General features: G+C 45.1%; 1 protein-coding gene across 2 annotated transcripts in view; it reads left to right on the top strand.

Annotated features, from left to right (window-relative positions):
* Positions 1-15746, top strand: part of GNAO1 (G protein subunit alpha o1) — a 216455-nt gene that overhangs the window by 175227 nt on the left and 25482 nt on the right. For both annotated transcript variants that reach the window (XM_056862253.1, XM_056862252.1), the window contains exons 5-6: positions 7511-7639; positions 8849-8978. In XM_056862253.1, coding sequence (XP_056718231.1) covers positions 7511-7639; positions 8849-8978 — 259 coding nt within the window. The remainder of the gene's footprint in view (positions 1-7510; positions 7640-8848; positions 8979-15746) is intronic.

Here is a 15746-nt window from a genome sequence, read left to right as displayed (position 1 = left end):
TGAAATCTGAATTTTCTGTCAGAGTAAAAGTGCCTAACTGGATGCATAGGGTTGCCAGGTCCTTCTTCTCCACCGGCGGGAGGCCGTTTGGTTGAAAGTGCGAGTGCGCGCGCGCGCCGACGCACGCACGTCACTTCCAGTTTAGAATTGGAAGTGCCGTCTCACAAGGGGACTTATACCTCTAAGTTTGAGTGGTAAAACTAAGAGGTATAAGGCCCCTCGCGAGGTGGATTTTCTGGTTCTAAACCGAAAGTGATGCACGCAGCCAATCTCCATTGGCTGGAGATCAGTTGTAATAGCAGGAGATCTCCAGCTAGAACCTGGAGGTTGGCAATCGTAATAGGGAGCCTAGGCATATCCTGCTGACCAGCTGCCAGCACAGAGATGGGATGGAGTTGTCAGACGAGCCTTCAGCAAGGCCCTGAAATTGTGGGAAGGAACAGGGAGGAGGAGACCCCAGGTGTGGGAGGGTCTGGCCCAAACCCTCGGAGGATTGCATTGGCTAGGGAGGCTCTGGGACTGCCCCTGGAGGAGGCACGGGCAGAAGGGGGAGGAATAAAAGGAGGTTGATAGCCAGGCCAGGAAGGAAGGAAGTCTAGGTTGCTGAGAGCTGCTGACCAGGAAGCAAAGGTATCAGATGCAGCAACCTCTTTTCCTTCCAGTTTTGAGTCTGTGAGGACTCCTGCGGGGGAAACACTAAGGATTCTGAGATCGGCCAGAAGGGGCTTCAGAACTGGCTACTAGAAATCTGACCCCCCAGCTTTTCAGATTCGTTCATCGTGCTCTCCCCACATAACTTGCACACTCATCTTCGCGATTGTAAGGACCAGAGATTTGCTTTAAAAGTACGTGAGGGACTTGGGGTGTCAAACTCTGTTTTTAACACCCATGTCTTCACTTGCCCACTCCGTTGCACTACCATGTCTGGTGGTCAGCTTGCTTCCCGAGGTCATGGGATGAGCTCGATCAAGAGAAGATCAAGAACATGACAAGAACGAAACAATGGTCCCAACAAGTGAATTATGTAGTCATTGTTTTGGCATTGGGTTAGATGTGCACCCGACAAACAAAATTAAACAGAAGACTGGTGGTACTTTTGAGACTCACAACATATATTCCAATATAAACTTTTGTGAATCGGAGCTCACTTCATCAGATGCATGGAGCATACATTCATAACAGATGTAATTATACTAGTAAAAAAAGTAAAAAGTAAAAAGTTACACAAACAAGTTTCATGCATTTGAGAAGTGTAGGCTGGAGAAAGATAACAGGTTGTTGTTTTTTTAAGAGCTGGAGAGTCTTCGTTGCCCTTGATATATTTTCCTCATCCTATGATCATTTCTTGTAAATACATTTCACAGGTAATTCAAAAACCTGTTTGACCAGAGGGGAGAGTAAGGTTGAAGAAACGTGTAGATTTACCACTTTCAATGCTGCCTCTGGTATTCCACTTTGAACCCCTTTTACAGCTATTTTCTGTCTCCAGCACCCAAAAAAAAAAAAAAAACTAGGGAGGAATAAAATGAATGTTTGAAGATTTCCAGTAAGAATGTTTCTTGTAGGCTTATCTCCTTTTTTCTGCATTACAGCCAATGTGTCTCCTTCCTATACCCCAAGAGATAGCATTTTGCCTTTAGCAATGAACTACGTCTGAGTTTTTTTCCTCCTTTGCCTCTAAAACTGAATGACTCAGAAAAATTATATTCCATTGCAAAACAAAACATTTAAGAAAAGAGATTCTCCATATCTCAAATCTCTGTGCAATTTTAGTTATTTTCACAGCGTCTTGGAAGACATAGTACTACAGATTAGGGTTCTGTTCTTTATCGGTCTCATTCCTACTTGTAAATTTCTCCTTCCTTCTGTTATTATGTTACATTCATATGCATCCCAAACAGCAGCTTACTCTTTTTGCCTCACAACAATCTTGTGAGATAGACAAGGCTGAGAGACAATGACAAGCCCAATATCACTTGTGGGGAAACCTGCTGGGTATGCTAGGAGGTGCTACAGTTCAGATCCACAATTGCCTAAGACCTACATCTCTTCCCATATGTCCCCGTTCACCAGCTGTGGTCCTCAGGTTCCAACTTGCTAGTTGTTTCCCCACTTAGGGTATCTCACCTGGCATGAGAGCCAGCATGGTGTAATGGTTAAGATGTCAGACTAGGATCTGGGAAACCCAGGTTTGAATCCCCACTCTGCCATTGAAGCTTTCTGGGTGACCTTGGGCCAGTCACACACTCTCAGTAGGGTTTCCAGGTTCCTCTTCGCCATTGACGGGAGGTTTTGGGGGCGGAGCCTGAGGAGGGCGGGGTTTGGGAAGGGTAGGGACTTCAATGCCGTAGAGTCCAATTGCCAAAGCAGCCGTTTTCTCCAGGTGAACTGATCTATCTATCGGCTGGAGATCAGTTGTAATAGCAGGAGATTCCAGCCTCTACCTGGAGGTTGGTAACCCTAACTCTCAGCCTCAACCCTGGCAAGTATTTGGATGGGAGACCTCCAAGGAATACCAGGAACATGATGCGGAGGCAGTCAGTGGCAAACCATCTCTGAACATCTCTTGCCTTGAAAACCCTATGGGGTCGCCATAAGTCAGCTGTGACTTGACAGCAAAAACACACACCTGGCATCAACTAGAGCCCATCCCTTTTTGCCATCATAGCTTCCTCCCTTTGGAATGGGCTCCATGAGGAGCTGAAGCAGGGTGCCATCCCTAGAGGTGTTTAGGAGGTGTTGCCAGGCTGTTTTATTTGCTACGGCTTTTAATGGAGAGTAGGCCACAGGGATTTTTTTTTAAGGGGAAGAGGGGCAAGCTGGAGTGTTGTTGTATTTTTTGTTTTATATTTGAATGTGCGAGCTGGCTTGAACCACGGTGAAAGGTGGGATATAAATATGTTAATAAATACATAAATAAACAACATTATTTTTATATTGATGAAACTGCTAAGTGAGGACTATTTCTGGTTATGGCCCCGCTCGTGACTTTTAACCATTCCTACTCTGTCCCTCTCAGTTCCCCAAAGGTCCCTGGCCTTCTATCATGGCTCCATAGGATTACCCATCTCCAGGTGGGGCCTGGAGTTCTCTTGGGGCACTTTCACACAGCCCAAATAATGCACTTTCAATTCGCTTTCAATGCACTTTGAAGGTGGATTTTACTGTGTGATCTGGCAAAATCCACTTGCAAACGATCGTTAAGGTGCACTGAAAGTGGATTGAAAGTGCATTATTTGGGCTTTGTGAGGGGGTTACCGCATTATGTATTCCCAGCGATGTATTAAGAGTTTGAAAATGTTATAAAAAACATCGCTTTAAAAGGGGGGGGTTACCGCACTTGTATTCCCAGCGATGTATTAAGAGTTTGAAACTGTTATAAAAAATACTGTTTGCACTTTCTGTGTATTCCCACTGATGTATTAAGAGTTTGAAAACGTTATAAAAATACTGTTTTGCACTTTGTTTGGCCCCTTTAGCTGTGAAGACGTCTTCCAACCATTTATAAGCCGTGGTATCCAAAAACCCTTTTAAAGCGATGTTTTTAATAACATTTTCAAACTCTTAATACATCCCTGGGAATACAAAGTGCGGTAACCCTCAGGGTTTTTGGATGCCACGGCTAAAAATTGGTTGGAAGACGTCTTCCCAGCTAAAGAGGCCAAACAAAGTGCGAGCAGTATTTTTGATAACAGTTTCAAACTCTTAATACATCGCTGGGAATACGTAATGCGGTAACCCCCTGAAAGTGCCCCGACTCTCCAGAGATCAGTTCCCTTGGAGGCCATAGCAGCTCTGGAGGTGCTCTAGGACAGCACACCCCTATGGAGCTCTCTCTCCTCCCCAAACTCCACCCTTCCTAGGAACCACCCCCAAATCTCTCGGTATTTCCTAAGATGGGTTTGGTAACCTTATGGCTTCACCCCTTCTCCCCTGCTGCCTCTTATGACAGGAGCCCCTCCCCCAGAACCGTCACCTGGTGTTACTTCTGTGTGTTCAAGACCCTCCACAAAACCCGCCAACCCTGCATGCCTTGGAGTTTGTCTGCTTAGCTGTCGTTCTCAACTAGCAAAGCCTAATGGAAAGCTTTTTTTCCAGAGCACGCCCTGCTTAGGCTAGAAGCACAACCAAAGCCAGGGTTGTTAACTTCTTTCGAAAAGACCCTCCTCCCCTCGCCAATAATTAGGGTTGCCAACCTCCAGGTAATAGCTGGAGCTCTCCTGCTCCTGGAGCTCTCCTTCTATGACAACTGATCTCCAGCCGATAGAGATCAGTTCCCCTGGAGAAAATGGCCGCTTTGGCACTTGGACTCTATGGCATTGAAGTCCCTCCCCCCCCGAACCCCGCCCTCCCCAGGCTCCACCCCAAAAACCTCCCGCCGCTGGCAAAGAGAGACCTGGCAACCCTATCCCCTCGCCAATAATCAAAGACAACAGCCATTTGTGAATGGAAAATGAACGGTTATGTCTGCAGGGAATCAGAACAAGGAATCTGATTACCGGGAGAAACAAGGACACCCAGGCCCTGCGCATTTCCTCGGGTGATGTCGCTTTTACGACTCGTGACTCTTCGCTGGAAGCAAATAATGAAAACAAAGCGAAGGAAAACAGAAACTGGCTGTGACCGAGCCACAAAACATGCCTTTCAGCCTTGCCTAGAGCTTGTTCTTTGCATTCAGGAGGGCGCAGTTGCATGGAAGTGAGGAGACCAAATTATTAAAATGTTTTGGACATCGAGGCTTTCCATTCGAGGGATCATTCATGCTCGTTCAGGAAGCAAGCAGAAGTTGCAACATGCCCTCTTGGCTGTCTTTTCCCAAGGCACTGGAATCTGGAAATGTGAACTTCCCCCCCCCACCCCCCCAGAGGCTAGGATTTGCTAACTGAGATTGGAAAGCTTGAGAATAATTGCAGACTGCTTGCCATCTTGAGAAGTCACTGCGTAGATTCCACAGGGGATTTGTCCTGTCATTTCTCCTCTCCTCTTGCCAGCAACAAATACTGCTTAAATTGGAAGGGACTAAAATAAGCTTCCTGGGATATAACCCTGTACCCTCTAACATTTCACAGATGACAGCGCTCTTCTTCTCCCACCAAGGGTCACATTATGAGCCATGCTCCCACAAGTAAACACACACAAAGACCATTACGCTGTGCTGGAGGCTCTCTTCTGGCCACTGTTTTCATTTCCCTTGCAGCAGCTTGCCCTGTATAAATTAAAGAGGGTTGCACATACACTATCTGCAGTGCAGAATGAAACTCACTTTAGCTATAGCATTAGTCCGTTCCCCTGGAGAAAATGGCTGCTTTGGAAGGTGGGATTGATGCCATTGTACCCTGCTGAGGCCCCTCCTCTCCCTAAACCCCACCCTCTCCAGGCTCCGCCTCCAAAATATCCAGGCATTTCCCTCAATTGAGTGGGCAACCCCATGTAACATGTGGAGCAGTGGGCTACGTGCCACAATGTTGCTTTAGTGTTCATGCTCTGGAAAACTGGATAGGGAGGGCCAATAGGGCAGCAGTTTGTGGGAATGCACGCAGGGTTCTGGGTAGGGTTGCCAGATATCTGGTAATGGAAGCATCAATAATACTTTTTATCCCAATAATTCAGTCATATAAACCAAACAATATATAATAGAACAGAAAGCAAAAAAAAAAGTCCCGTAATGAATGTAAATTCCACCGGGTAAGCTCTCCCGATCCGTTCAACTGAGGCGGCACTAGCGGCGTGAAGAACCGCAGATGAGATAGGTTCCGCAGGCAAAGTAGTTGCAAATCGACGCAGGCTGTGTGTAGCCGAAGAATTCCAAGCCGAGACTTGGTCTAAAGTAGAATACAACAAAAAATGGGGCTAAATTGCCCTTTCTTTAGGAAAATTTCCTTTTGAATGTTTTATGATGACCCGAGCCCGAGATAGGATTCCGGTATGTTCCTATTTCGCTGTTGCTTTATCCATCGGGCTTGTGATGGCACGAGAAAACAATATTTAACTCCAATGCCAGTGAATAATATCACATCTGTCATGGGGAAGGCTTGTAGAATCCTATCTCGGCCTCGGGTCATCATAAAACATTCAAAAGGAAATTTTCCTAAAGACAGGGCAATTTAGCCCCATTTTTTGTTGTATTCTACTTTAGACCAAGTCTCGGCTTGGAATTCTTTGGCTACACACAGCCTGCATTGATTTGCAACTACTTTGCAACTGCAGAACCTATCTCATCTGCGGTTCTTCACGCCGCTAGTGCCGCCTCAGTTGAACGGATCGGGAGAGCTTACCCGGCGGAATTTACATTCATTACGGGACTTTTTTTTTGCTTTCTGTTCTACTGTATATTGTTTGGTTTACATGACTGAATTATTGGGATAAAAAGTATTATTGATGCTTCCAGTAGCCATCAGTGCTTGCTATTTTTCTTTAACTCTGTTATCTTAGCACGAGGTTTAATTTTTGAATTAGATATCTGGTCATGGCAGGCAATTGCCCACCAATTAAGGGGGCTGCCCCCACTCTTCAGGGGCCTGTGGGCGGAAGCGGGCCAGCTTAAGGGGGGCGATTAATGTCACTTCTGGGTTTAACCTGGAAGGGACAGGGACTCAAGCATTCATGGGAAACTGGGTTTTCCCGCGACTCTTTGTAGAGGAAGCGGCCATTACAGACTGTGAAAAGTAAGTCTTTTTACAATTCTCCTGTGGGGGCATTTTTTGAGGTAGAGTCACCAAATTTGCAGCATCGCTTCAAAGGACTCTCCTTGCAAGAACCCCAAAGGTTGGTAAAGTTTGGGGCAGGGGGTCCAATTTTATGGAGTCCGGAAGGGGTTGCCCCCTCCTCCATAGAGAAGTATGGTAACGTTTACAATGCTTCTCTATGGAGGAGGGGGGACCACTTCTGGACCCCATAAAATCAGACCCCCTGACCCAATCTTTACCAAACATCAGGGTTCATGCAAGGAAAGTCCCTTGAAGCTACCCTGAATATTTGGGAACTCTACCTCCAAAAATTCCCCCACAGGAGCTTCAGGCAAAAAATCCCCATAGACGATAATGGACCCGAATTTTTTGTAAACCCGGAAATAAAGCCGAAATACAACTTTATTGGTATGGGTATTTGGCTTATTCCAGGTTTACCAAAAAAAATGGGCCCAGTAAACCCAAACCTGAAATTTACCACATTTTTTTTTTGCACAACCCTAGTAGGTTAGTCTGTGAGTGATTGCTCCCAAATTATCAAGTGAGCTTTGAGGCTAAGCAACAATCTAAATGCAAGTTCATCCAGCCCTATAATGGGGGGAAAGGAATATCCCATTCTTTTATTTCCCCTACCCATTTTGATTTTTCCTGAGCCTCCCAAATAGTAACAATAATAGTACATACTCTCTGTGTTTGTTTGCTTCTGATATTTTTTTAATCTAAAGAAAATGTGTATGTGTATCTGAGGTATCAATAGCCCCGAAAAGTATGTTTGTATCTACTTTGTGCCTCATGCCTCTTCTTTAATATTTCCATTTTCACAGCTACTTAGACAGCTTAGATCGAATTGGAGCTCCTGACTACCAGCCCACAGAGCAAGATATCCTTCGAACCAGGGTCAAAACAACTGGCATTGTAGAAACCCATTTCACGTTCAAAAACCTCCACTTCAGGTAAGTATGATACAAAAACACAACTGACTGTGTCGCGATTGTGCAGCCTTTGACTGCAATCCATCTGTTTGTCTAATCAATTGTTTATCCGACTCTTCCTCCAAGAAATGTGGGGCAGTGTGTCTAATGTTCTCTGACCCCCTTTTCTAATCAGCAACCCTGTGAGATAGCTTTGGCTGAGATATTGTGAGTGATGCTAAAGAGGAAGGATTGGAACTCAGGTCTTGATCTAGGCGACAATCCTGAAATTTCACATTCAATGTGACAGTACTGAAATGTGCTCTGTGTGAAGCTGCTTTTGTGGAATGTCTAGAAACGTCAATTGATACAACCGCCTACTTGACAATAGTTGACTGTGGAGAAAACATTGTTGGTAAATCTATTTTGGCTCCAGGTTGGTTTCCGGGCACATCTCAAAATACTGTATATGACCTTTAAAGCCCTAAATGGTTTTTGTTCAGCAAATCTCAGAGAACCCCCTCATTTCAGATAAACTGCCTGCGTGTTTGAGTCATCAGACAGAGCCATGCTCTTAATAGGGTTGCGAGGTCCCTCTTCGCCACCAGCGGGAGGTTTTTGGGGCGGAGCCTGAGGAGGACAGGGTTTGGGGAGGGGAGGGACTTTAATGCCATAGAGTCCAGTTGCCAAAGCAGCCATTTTTTCCAGGTGAACTGATCTCTGTCGACTGGAGATAAGTTGTAATAGCAGTAGATCTCCAGCTAGTACCTGGAGGTTGGCAACCTTAGCTCTTAACATGTTAGATTAAGTTAGCTGGCTCAAAGTGCAGGGCCTTTTTACTGGTTCCCTTTGAAACTTTTGGTCAAATATAAAGGAAGCACAAGATACTGTAGGAGACCAAGTAAGTAACCAAATAAATTGACTCTGACACAGAAGGAGATGTTGAGATATTAAGTTGTACTGAAGTACATCTTTCTCCTTCAGCAAATAGCTCAGGCTGTATCCTCACATGGTTGGACCCTACATGTCACTACAGCAATCATTCACAATTGGATTTTCCTGTGTGGACAAGATAATCCAGTTGCAACTTACTGCTATATTGAACGAGTGTGCAGTACACAACCAATTGTGGATATAATCTCATCAAGGAAGAGTACAACATAGGAAGAAGGTTCTCCTTGACTGTCAGTTATAACAGGAAGTTCTCTGGATACAAGCCATAACGAAGAACTGTCCCCATTGCTTTCACAGGCTGTTTGACGTCGGAGGTCAGAGGTCAGAACGTAAGAAATGGATCCACTGTTTTGAGGATGTCACCGCGATTATTTTCTGTGTCGCACTGAGTGGGTATGACCAGGTGCTTCATGAAGACGAAACCACGGTGAGTATTCTCTGGGCAACTTAGGCCCTGAGAAGTCAGCGCTTTTCTGCGGACCAGTTAGAGGTCAAAGCTTAATTTGTCATTGGTTCTCAGCCCGAAAGGATGCTACACTTTTTCTTACTTAACATGTCTTCCTTTGACTCTTAAATGCTACAGAGATTCCATTCTACAGCCAACTGTTGGATGTTAAGTCTTCCATTCGACATTAGCACAGGTAACCACTGTTCCTTGCACTCTTATTAAGTTCATCAAGAATTTGGCTGCAAATCTGTGTCCTATTCTCACTGCTTAACTTTAAACTAAATGTCCCCAGTACCGAAGAAGCTGTTTGGACCATGTTTTAAAATATATATACATAAGGAATTCTGCAGAGGTGTTGTTATGATTCTGCTCAAGGAAAACTGGCAGAACAAAGCCCAAAAGCGAGAGGGTATCTGCCCACAATGAGAGTATGATCTCAGCAGGCAGGAAATCTAAGAAGAGAGAAGGAAAGAGAGAGATTGGGGTAATAATGGCTGAATATGAGTAAGGGCAACTGAACTAAACCACAGTTGTAATGTTCCTGAGTTAATTCCTACAATCACATTCTCTGCTTAAGGCAATGTTGGTCTTCTGAATTCAAGATGCGGTTGTGCAAGGAAGAAAATTGGATATTAAAGAATAGGTTGTGAAATGTTTTCAATACATGCAGAAACAAATTCTGTTGAGTAATATTAACACCTGTTTGCTCAGATTAAAAAAAAAAATACTGATTCCTGTTCCGCTTCCCCAAGTGGCAGAAAGCTCAAGATTTCTTTGGAGGACTGGGGAATTGTGGTCTGTTTATTGATGATGAACAGCATATGGGGGTTGGGAAGACCCACAAGAACATTTTTTTTTAAGTTGAATTCTGAACAGGGGCGTTTTGGAGATGCTATTAGAACTCTGAGAACTTGAGGGCTGCAGATTTCAGGCGGTTGTACTGGATTTCTGGCTTAGTGGAATTCTATCCCTACTAATCCTGCGTCACTGTTCCAAGTAACAAAAATAAAGACTACATATTGTTTGCTGGGCTGTTAAAAATCTGCTCTCTTAACCCCTCTTTGCTGATTTGCCCTTGCTCAGCTATCGGTTTCCAAATTTCTGCTTTCTTCTACTCAACCAACTCTCTGCTAAATGGATTCATATAACAGGGAACACCTTGACATGGTGGTCAAGGAAGTTCACATTGACCAGCAGGGTTTGCTATAGCCATAGAGCCCCAAGTCACTAAATTTTGCTCAGTGGCTATTAAGGTCTATTCGAGAGAGGTCACTAATGGTAATGTCAATATTGGTCACAATTAACTCTTAGGTAAATTTTGGTATAACATTTTTATTGCAACTATTTTATCATTTTAGTATATTTCTGTTAAGCTATGGAAATACTTTAAGATTTGATGCCTTACCCTTTTAAAATCCTTTTTAAGATTGCAATTGTTTACTGTGTTCTGGCAAAAGCTGTAAATAAATAAATAATAATATAGCCATAGAGCAGAACTCTGTCAGGTGTACAAGTAATGTCTTCCTGGGGAATATTTTATTTACGCATAAACTATGGAACTGGGAAGGCAAATGTAGAGAGCTCGCTGGAACTCAAGCAGTTCAAGGGTGGTTATTTCATCTCACCATTATAACCATTTTGATATATAGCATCTAAAAACATTTCAGAGAAGAAAGCCTTTCTGAAAGCTAGAGGTAGGAGGAAAAGGTTAAAAGAACAGCTATATCTGACATTTCACTCTTATTAGAAGATTCCAAGAAATCATCTTCCTGCCTCGGGGTTGCGGACAAGGGTAAGGCTGTTGTGGCTTTTGCAGTCTTGACCCTGCACGTGGACGCAGCGGGTTGATACCAGCCCCATTTTGAAAGCTACCATTTATTTCATTTATAATTCAAGTGGGTTTGCAGCTGAGGCACCTCTTTTGATGCTGGGGAGAAGAGGGCAGACAATACAATAGGATGGTTTATTTGTGGACTGCAGTTATTAGCACTGAATGCATCATGCAGGGGGGGGGGACGGGACTGCCTGCAGTGTTGGCAACAAATTATGGATCTCCTGTGTTCAGCTTACAAAGAGTCAAGGGGTGTGTTGTGCTTTTATGAATTTGCTATTTACCCAGACCACTTCAATGGTACCTTGTCCTTTCAAAAGCATTCTAGAAGAAGAGCTTTTGATTCCCCCCAGAATTAATGCTCTGCACGTGTTTCTGTTCAAACAGTAGCTAATGCAACTTCAAGTGTTATCACAAGCACACCCAGAAGGGGGAGATAAATGCATTTGTAGCTTTTAAGGGCTTTCGTTTCCAATTCTGAGTAACATAAATTCATTAGATGAATTGCCAATCTCAGAGTTCAAAACTGCTGGCCCCCCGCAGGAGGGGCAGGGCAGGCGGAGTTAGATTGGAACCTGAAAAGGGTCTCGTAGTGAGTCAAACCATTGATCTGTCAAGCTCAATATTGTCTGCTCTGACTGGCAGCAGCTCTTCAAGATCTCAGGTAGAGGTCCTTTTAACTGGAGATTCAATTGATTGAAGCTGGGCCCTTTAGAGATGCTGCCTTATACAGAATCAGACCGCTTATCTATCAAGGTCTATCTTACCTGCTCTGACTAGCGCCAGCTCTCCAGGATCTCGAGTGAAGGACTTTCGCATCACCTCCTACCAGATCCTTTGAACTGGAGGTGCCAGGGATTGACCCTGTACCCTTCTGCATACAAAACAGATGTTTTGCCACTAAGCCACAACCTCTGCCCATGCCACCCCCAGGTTTGATAAGAGTGCGGATTTGCTCACTGTTGTCCATAATGTTAAGAGGTGTATATTTTTGGTTATGCCAATGGGCATTTCTTGTACTAGCTCTTTCTTCATCTCTCACTGTCTATTTTGATGTGGTTTGACTCTCTAGTTGTAAAAGGTGCTGGCCTCTGGTTTTTCATGATTTCTTTCTGCCTTTTCACGATTTCTGAAGTCTCTTTAGCTTCATCCAAGCTGCATTTGCAGTGCATCGTGGAACGCTGCGGGGTGCTTTCTTTAACTTTCAGCAGGTGTAGCTTTCCTGAATTTTACCAGTGAAAGATTTGTTATTACCTGGCTAGTGGTACAGTTTTAGAGTTGTGTTAGATGTTTTATATAGATATATTTGTGGTAAGTGATCCGTTCTGTTTGTTCAAATTGTAATCTGATGTTTTATTGGTTAAAGGAGCGCTCGTATGTGAACAATGAAATTCATAGCCTTATACCCAGTGGCAGCTTTAAAAAATCTCAGAGAAGGGGAAGCCAAATTTGGGGGTTGAGAAAATAACAGAGGGGAGGGAGAGTGATTGGCTAAGACTGGAGAGAGGAGAGTGGCAAAGGGAAAGGATTTTATGGTTAAAAGATAGTATAAAGCAGAAAACATTCATGTATCAAGATCTGTTATCGTTCCAGATCAGTAACCATATTAGCTTGTAACAGCAAAATTAAGCAGGGGTCCTGTGGAAACTTAAAGATTAACAAAATTTATTCCAACATAAGCATTCATTTCATCAGAAGCATAAATCCTTTAGGCTGAATTACTCTAAAATAGTGGGGCAGAGAAATGTAAACCTGAATTTACTGAATCTGTCCTGTTGCTTATATTGCTAGAATAGAAGAGCAGAGGGACCTGAGCCATGCATAGTTTGTGAGCTCCAAGTCAGTGCTCTTTAGATCACAGCTTGAGACCCTCAGGTGGGTCATAGAGCCCCACCTGGTGGTCACGAAGCTGCTGCACTTTGCTGCCTGTGGGAGGTCCAAGCTGCTGGTGGGCATTCATAGAGAACATAGGTGCAACACCCCCTGACCCTCTCAGAACAACAGCGGAATGGTAAGACAAGGTCACTCACCGGTGGAGAGGTTTCCTCTTTGGCTTGTTCCTCTCTATGGCACACTTCCTGATGCTTGGCTTGGGTTTCCTCTGTCCCTGATTCTCTTGGTCCGCTGCTCACCGTTCTGGCCTTGACCAGTGAGGTCTTAGCTCTGTGTTTCCTCTTCCTGTCACATGAACGTGATGTCTTATGACTTCTGGTCATGCGTTTGCAGTTCCGTGGTCCCCATGTTTGGCAGGTTCCAGGTTCCAGGATGAATTGAAATAACAAGTTTAACTGTTTTTTTTCCCTTGCTTTACTGTTCTGAAGCCTGGCAAAAGTTCTAGCACATTGTATGCAGTACACTATGCTGGCCAATGGCCGTAACAATAAATGTAATGTATGCAGCACACTGACAATTGGTATTTCAGCTTAGGTAGAATTTCTGCAATTGGTGAGGATTGCAGGAAAACCAAGACAAGTGAGATAAACCAAGCCGGCGGTAGGTTCGGCCATGCCTTTTTATGAGCAAACGTAACACCATTTGATTGTTTCCAAAGCCAAAAGATTTACAGGTTCCTAATGCGTATTAACTGTTGCTTCTGGGGCTAGCTGCAGCATTTTGAAAACCTTACGTCAGTTGCACCTTGGAAGACTCCATAACCGTCCTGAGCCTGGAAGGTGGAGGATATTGTATTTACCCAAAAGGAAGCTTAGAGGTTTTTTCCGGATGTGCCATCAAGAGGAAAAGGGGATTGCCTTCAGTTCATATACAAGTCACAGTTGTATGTCATAACAAACAAACAAATATTCTGTGTAAGGGGGTTGGCTTACGATCAGGGTCATCTTCCTTACAGGTATCGTGCGAGAAGTGTGGTATGCATAATAAAAGAGATACCTCTTTCTCCTTTATTTATTTAGATACTTATACCCCGCTTTCCTTTCCAATGGGACCCAAAGCAGCTTACGACAGTCTTCCCTCCTCCATTTTATCCTCACAACAACCCTATGAAGTAGGTTAGGCTGAGAGAGAAGCCTGGTACATAGGGTTGTCAGCTCTGGGTTGGGAAATACCTGGAGATTTTGGGGGTGGAGCCTGAGGAGCGTGGGATGTAATCAGAGGAGGGACTTCAATGGAGTATAATGTCATAGAGTCCACCTTTCAAAGCAGACGTTTTCCCAAGGGGAACTGATCTCTGTCGCCTAGAGATTAGTTATAAAAGCAGGAGATCTCCAGCCACCACCTGGAGATTGGCAACCATACTGGTTAGGGTTGCCAAGTGCCTGGTGGTGGTGGGCAAAATCCCGCCAATCCACCGGGCTGCCCGCCGACCACCTGAGGGCTGGCGGGCAACGCGTGCACTCGTATCCGCATGACGCACCCACGTCACTTTTGGTTTTACTGGGAAGTGACGCAGACACTCTAGCAACCTCCACTGAAACTCTGCGGAAACCCTAGAGTTTCGGCAGAGATTGATAGAGCGTCCGCATCACTTCCAAGTAAAACCAGAAGTGACATGGGCGCATCGCGTGGGTCGTGCACGCATGTCACGCGAGGCAGTCCCGCCGGTCGCACGCTGCTGACGAGCTCACGCCGGTGGAGCAAAAAGACCTGGCAAGCCTAGTACTGGTACAGATCCCCACACACACAACCGCTGCTTGAACACTTGAGGAGGGAGAGGAGCCATGACCTTGCTGGCCTTGCCCCCCACCTCTGCACAATCATTTGATCATCTGCAGGGTGTGACTGCACAGGTCAACAATGCTCATGGTCAACAATGCTCATGGTCAACAATGCTGCTTTCCAATGCTGCACTGTGGTACCCTGCAGATGACCAGGCAGAAGCAGGGGACAGGGCCAGCCTACTTATGCCCTCGCTCCCCATGCATTCAGTAACGCATGGGGAGCTCATCTGTACTGGACTACTATGGCTGGCCTTCGATCACTCAGTGAGCTTCGTATCAGTATGGGGATTTGAACCTGGGCCTGTCAGTCCAACGCTGTAACCACTGTGACACACTGGCTCCTTATACTTTCACAAGAAGCTCACTAAGGCCTCCCCCATTTTTGTTCCTGTAGGTCAAGCAGACCTTCACGAACAGCACAAAGGGCAAAGTGAAGGTTTTCATTTGGAGGGGGGAGTCGACAGAAATCGCCTAGCCCTCTTCCAGAGATGGAGGCGCCCTTCAGTTTTTGAAAACTGTGTGTTTGGATACTAGTAGATTAGTAGGAGGGTTGTGAAGGAACACTGCAGGAGTACACCTTAGATTTGCACACTGTCTAGTTCAGTGGTTCTGAAGATGAGCTTCAACTGCCATGGCAGAATTTGTCCAGTGGACCCTGGTCTGGCTACCTCACAGTCATATCCCAAGAACAGGGTTGCCAGATCCCTCTTTGTCACCGGCAGGAGGTTTTGAGGGTGGAGCCTGGAGAGGGTGGGGTTCAGGGAGGGACTTCAATGCCATGGAGTCCAATTGCCAAAGCAGCCGTTTTCTCCAGGTGAACTGATCTCTATCAGCTGGAGATCAGTTGTGATAGCAGGAGATCTCCAGCTAGTACCTGGAGGTTGGAAGCCCTACCCATGAAAGCTAGTAGAATAAATAAAAGTCTGTGTGTAACAGTTTTCAAACTTTCTCTCTTCAGAAAACCCTGAAAGTTCACCTAACCCTGAACATCTAGAAAAGATCCCTTGCACGTTGCAAAGCATTTTGGGGAACATAAGCTTAGGTGGCAATGACCATGCCTGTTGACCCTCACTGTTCCTCCCAGAATGCAGTTGACACTTCCCCAAAGCTGTCCATTGCATAGGGACAGTGGTAGTAAGCTGCCTTGCAGGGACCTTTGTTTGCCAGCTGCTGAATTTCTAGGGTTGCCAGGTCCCTCTTCGCCACTGGTGGGAGGTTTTGGGGGTGGAGCCTGAGGAG

The sequence above is a fragment of the Euleptes europaea genome, chromosome 17 (assembly GCF_029931775.1).
Source record: "Euleptes europaea isolate rEulEur1 chromosome 17, rEulEur1.hap1, whole genome shotgun sequence".
NCBI lineage: Eukaryota > Metazoa > Chordata > Lepidosauria > Squamata > Sphaerodactylidae > Euleptes > Euleptes europaea.
Note: the sequence above shows the minus strand (reverse complement) of the source record. Positions and strands in the feature narration are given on the sequence as shown.